At 38.2% G+C, this 5,495-nt stretch overlaps 1 protein-coding gene across 1 annotated transcript in view; it reads right to left on the reverse strand.

Moving 5' to 3' along the window:
- Nucleotides 1–9: 9 nt before the first annotated feature.
- Nucleotides 10–5,495, reverse strand: part of RBBP5 (RB binding protein 5, histone lysine methyltransferase complex subunit) — a gene marked incomplete at its 3' end in the record, with an annotated part of 7,792 nt that continues 2,306 nt past the window's right edge. The window contains exons 4-8 of the mRNA XM_057388841.1: nt 4,683–4,887; nt 4,498–4,569; nt 2,567–2,684; nt 1,798–1,867; nt 10–260 (exon numbers count right to left, since the gene is read on the reverse strand). Coding sequence (XP_057244824.1) covers nt 10–260; nt 1,798–1,867; nt 2,567–2,684; nt 4,498–4,569; nt 4,683–4,887 — 716 coding nt within the window. The remainder of the gene's footprint in view (nt 261–1,797; nt 1,868–2,566; nt 2,685–4,497; nt 4,570–4,682; nt 4,888–5,495) is intronic.

Consider the following 5,495-nt stretch of genomic DNA (forward strand, 5'->3'; position numbering starts at 1 on the left):
GACCCCAAATCCAGGGAATCTCCCACCCACCGTCATTAGGAACTCCCTGGAGCTCGATGTTGGTGGTTTTGGGTTTTTTCTTGGGGGGCTGGGGCCCGTCAGAGGAGCTCTGCCTCTTTTTGTCGGAGCCCAGCCCCTCATCCGTCAGCGAGCTGGGCACCGCATCCGGAGGGGGACCATAGGGATTCTCCTCGGGATCCTCCACCTCCGGGGCGATGGGCAGGTACAGCAGGGCCTTGGAATCCTCCAGCTCCTCATCGCTGCGGGGAAAACATCAGGGTTGGGTTATTAATGGGGTTAGAGAGTGTTTGGATAGGGAATATCGGGGTTTGGATAGGGAATGTTGGGTTTGGATAGGGAATGTTGGGGTTTAGATAAGGAATGTTGGGGTTTGGATAGGGAATGTGGGGTTTGGATAGGAAATGTTGGGGTTTGGATAAGGAATGTCGGGGTTTGGATAGCGAATGTTGGGGTTTGGATAGGGAATTCTGGGGTTTAGATAGGAAATGTTGGGGTTTGGATAGGGAATGTCAGGGTTTGAATAGGGAATGTTGGGGTTTGGATAGGGAATGTTGGGGTTTGAATAGGGAATGTCAGGGTTTGGATAGGGAATGTTGGGGTTTGGATAGGGAATGTTGGGGTTTATATAGGGAATGTCAGGGTTTGGATAGGGAATTCTGGGGTTTAGATAGGGAATGATGGGGTTTGGATAGGGAATGTTGGAGTTTGGATAGGGAATGTCAGGGCTTATATAGGGAATGTCGGGGTTTAGATAGGGAATGATGGGGTTTTTACAGGGAATGTCAGGGTTTGGATAGGGAATGTTGGGGTTTGGATAGGGAATGTTGGGGTTTGGATAGGGAATGTCGGGGTTTTTTATAGGGAATGTCGGGGTTTTTTATAGGGAATGTTGGGGTTTATATAGAGAATGTGCTGTTTTGTACAGGGAATATCATGTTTTGCTTAGGGAATTTTCCATTTTATATAGGGAGTATCATGTTTTATATAGGGAATGTCAGGGTTTATATAGGGAATGTGATGTTTTATATAGGGAATGTTGGGGTTTAGATAGGGATTGTGGTGTTTTATATAGGGAAAATTATATTGTGTTTTATATAGGAATTGCTGCATTTTATATAGGGAATAATGTTTTATACAGGGAATGTTGTGTTTTATATAGGGAGTGTTCTACATAGGGAATGTTATGTTTTACTTAGGGAATGTTCCATTTTATATAGGGAATATCAAGATTTATATAGGGAATGTTCTGTTTTATGTAGGGAATGTTTTATATAGGAAATATCGTGTTTTATATAGGGAATGTCAAGTTTTATGTAGGAAATAATTGTGTTTTATAAAGGCAATGTTTTATACAAGAAATATATTTTATAGACAGAATGTGTTTTATATATGGAATATAATGTTTTATATAGGCAATACCATGTTTTATATAGGGAATGTCGTGTTTTATAAAGGAAATGTTATATGGGAAATGTTACATTTTATATAAGGAATATCATGTTTTTTATAAGGAATGTTACATTTCAGACAGGGAACGTTGTGTTTCAGAAAGGGAATGTTTTATATAGGGAATGTTATATTTTATAAAGAAAATTATGTGCTTTATATAAGGAATATTCTGTTTTATATAGGGAATGYTATGTTTTACATAGGARATGGTGTRTTTTATAACGGGAATRATGTGTTTTATAAAAGCAAYGTTCTGCTTTTAWAAAGAATTTTCTAAAGGGATCATGAATGAGGTGTTAATTAATGTTAATTAAAGGGTTCTGGCACCTGCTGCAGAAGGCAGCGATGGGATCCACACTGGTCACGTCCACCTCCTCATCCTCAGCAGCATCAGCACCTGAAATCCCAGGAAAAATGGGAATTAAAGGTGGGAAAAATGAGAGGAAAGGGATTGGGAARAGTGGGGCTGGCTGTGCTTTAGGGTTTTAGGGCTGGGGCAGGAAAGCCAAAATGTTCCCTATTAAACTAAAGCCAAAAATAACCTAAAATATTTCCTATTAAAGAAAAAAAATAACCTGAAATATTTCATATTAAAGCAAAAAAAAAAAACCCTAAAATATTTCCTATTAAAGCAGCTAAAACCCTAAAATCATTTCTTTTTCACCCATTAGGTTTTTATTTCATTTTTCCATGGTCTCATACAGAGCTATTGCTAAAAGCCACAGGAATTAAGGAAGGGAACTTCAAACCTCCAAAATACTTTGGTTTTTTACTAATATGTTAGTTTGTTCGGTTCTCAATCTGCTGAAATTAATTTTAACATTTGATTCCCCTAAACTGACATTACAGTGAATACAAAAATTGCCAAAATTCCTAAAAATCCAATTAATTAAATGGCAGGAAGCACTTTAATAGGAAGAATTAAATGAAGGGAGCTGGGAATAATCCTCATTTCCACGCTTTAACCAAAGTTTTTTCATATTCCAAGTCTTTTTTTCCGCAGTTTTTGGGCACCACCAAGCGGCCGGGCTGTGCTGCTGCAGATCCCGAGGATTTTTGGGATCTCTGGGTATTCCCTGGGAATTTTGGGCCATACCTGTCTGCTCRGGCTCGCTCTTATCCTCGTCCTCGATGTCAAATTCCGACTCCCTCTCCTCGTATTCCACGTTTTCATCCAGTTCCTTGAAATCTGGGGCGAAGGCGCTCCAGTTTTCCTAAAAAAAACCCCGAAAAACGATTTTAATTTGCACAAACAGTGGCTGGGAGGAGAATTCCTGGGATACCTTCAATTCCAACATGACCAAATACCTTTTATATGGGGAATATCGTGTTTTATATAGGGAATATCGTGTTTTATATAGGGAATGTTGTGTTTTATATAGGGAAGATCATATTTTATATAGGATATGTTTTACATAGGGAATGTTGTGTTTTATATAGAAAATGTTGTGTATTATAAAGCAAATATAATATTTTGTATAGGGAATTTTATGTTTTATACAGGGAATTGCATGTTTTATATAGTGAATGTATTTTTTAATGTAGGAAACGTGTTTTATATAGGGAATGTTGTGTTTTATATAGAAAATATCGTGTTTTATATAGGGAATGTTGTATTTTATATAGAAAATGTTAAGTTTTATATAGGATATGTTTTACATAGTGAGTGTTGTGTTTTATATAGAGAATGTTGTGTATTATAAAGCAAATATAATATTTTATATAGGGAATTTTATGTTTTATACAGGGAATTGCATGTTTTATATAGTGAATGTAATTTTTTATGTAGGAAATGTGTTTTATATAGAGAATGTTGTGTTTTATAAAGCGAATATAATATTTTATATAGGGAATGTTGTGTTTTATATAAGGGATATCCTGTTTTTTATGGGGAATGTTACACTTTATTTAGGAAATATGTTTCATATAGGGAATGTTGTGTTCTATATATGGAATATCATGTTTTATATGGGGAATGTTACACTTTATATAGGAAATGTGTTTTAAACAGAGAATGTTGTGTTTTATATAGGAAACATCATATTTTATATGGGGAATGTCAGCGTTTATATAGGGAATGCCATATTTTATATAAAAAATGTATTTTATAATGGGAATATCATGTTTTACACAGGGAATGTCGTGCTTTATATAAGGAATATCCTGTTTTATATGGGGAATGTTACATTTTATACCTGTTTTATATAGGGAATGTTGTGTTTTATATAGGGAATATAATATTTTATATGGGGAATGTCGTATTTTATAAAGGGAATGTTGTATTTTATACAGGAAATGCTATGTTTTTTATATAGGATATATTTTACATAGGGAATGTTGTGTTTTATATAGAGAATGTTGTGTATTATAAAGCAAATATAATATTTTATATAGGGAATTTTATGTTTTATATAGGGAATTGCATGTTTTATATAGTGAGTGTAATTTTTTATGTAGCAAATGTGTTTTATACAGGGAATGTTGTGTTTTATATAAGGAATATCATATTTTATGGAGACAACGCCAGCATTTATACAGGGAATGCCATATTTTATATAAGAAAAGTATTTTATAATGGGAATATCATGTTTTACACAGGGAATGTTGTGTTTTATATAAGGAGTATCATGTTTTATATGGGGAATGTTACATTTTATATGTGTTTTATATAGGGAATGTTGTGTTTTATATAGGGAATATCATATTTTATATGGGGAATGTCAGTGTTTGTATAAAATATGGCATTCCCTTTATAAGAAATGTATTTTATAATGGGAATATCGTGTTTTACAAAGGGAATGTTGTGCTTTATGTAAGGAATATCCTGTTTTATATGGGGAATGTTACATTTTATATATGTTTTATATAAGAAATATCATGTTTTACATGGGAATGTTACGTTTCATATAAGAAATATCGTGTTTTATATGGGGAATGCAAAAACTTTGAAAAAAGTGTGGAATGCACTTCCAGGCAGCCCAAAATCCTCCAGAAAACCCRAGGGAATGACCCAAAGCCATCACTCACCACTTGGTTCTGAGCCCAGATGGAAACCACCCCGCTGGAAATGGAGGCAATGATGGGTCGCACAGGATGCCACTGGGATTAATTAAAAAACGAAGCCAAAAAAAACCTTAATTAGCACACGGAATCATCAAAAAGACAACGAGGAGGAATTCCCTAAGGAATGAGAAGGGTGGGAATTTCCTTACTGCCACATCCAGGAGCAGCTCCCCGCGRGTGCCGTGCAGGATTTTCACCAGGTTGCCGATGCTCTTCTCCCAGATGTAGAGCGCGTGCTGCCGCGCCGAGCCCGCCACGATGTACTCGCCGTCCCCCGAGAAGCAGCACTTCTTCCAGGGGGTCCTGTGGCACGGGGAAAATCGTGGATCAGGGAAAAGCAGGGAGGGGTGATACCTTTCATGCTGTTTTTGAAGTGGAGAGGTTTAAAGGGCAAATTCCAAATGGGAATTTCTATCGTTTAAAGGGAATGTTCAAATGGGAACATCGCCCTGACTCGCTCAGGGAATCCCTGTGATCACCACAGGGATTGGTGATCCAGCCCCAGGCCCTGCACAGGATAATCCCAAAATCAACCCCAGTGCATCCTGGAAAACTCTCATGGCCCTTTGGGGTTGTGAGAATTCCTTGGGGAGTTTTTCCCAGTGCTGAGCACCCAGGGAAAGGGAGCAGCCAGCCCTGTGTCCCTCACCTGTTTCCAAACCCATCCCTGTGGCCCTCCTCTGCTCCCAAACCCATCCCTGTCCCTATTCCCCAAATCCTACAGCCACCCTTGTGCCTGTCCCTGTTCCCAAACCTGTCCCCATGCCCTTCCCCTATTCCCAGACCCAAACCCAACCCTGTCCCTGTTCCCAAACCCATCCCCATGCCCCTCCCCTGCCCCCAAACCCATCCCTGTCCCTATTCCCAAACCTATCCCTGTGCCTAAATTCCCGAAATCCAAACCCCTTCCTGTGCCCCTCCCCTATTCCCTAAACCCAAATCCCATCCCCGTGCCCCTCCCC

Source organism: Malurus melanocephalus, unplaced genomic scaffold, assembly GCF_030028575.1.
Source record: "Malurus melanocephalus ecotype Western Australia unplaced genomic scaffold, MMel_1.1 scaffold_2596, whole genome shotgun sequence".
Taxonomy (NCBI): Eukaryota; Metazoa; Chordata; class Aves; order Passeriformes; family Maluridae; genus Malurus; species Malurus melanocephalus.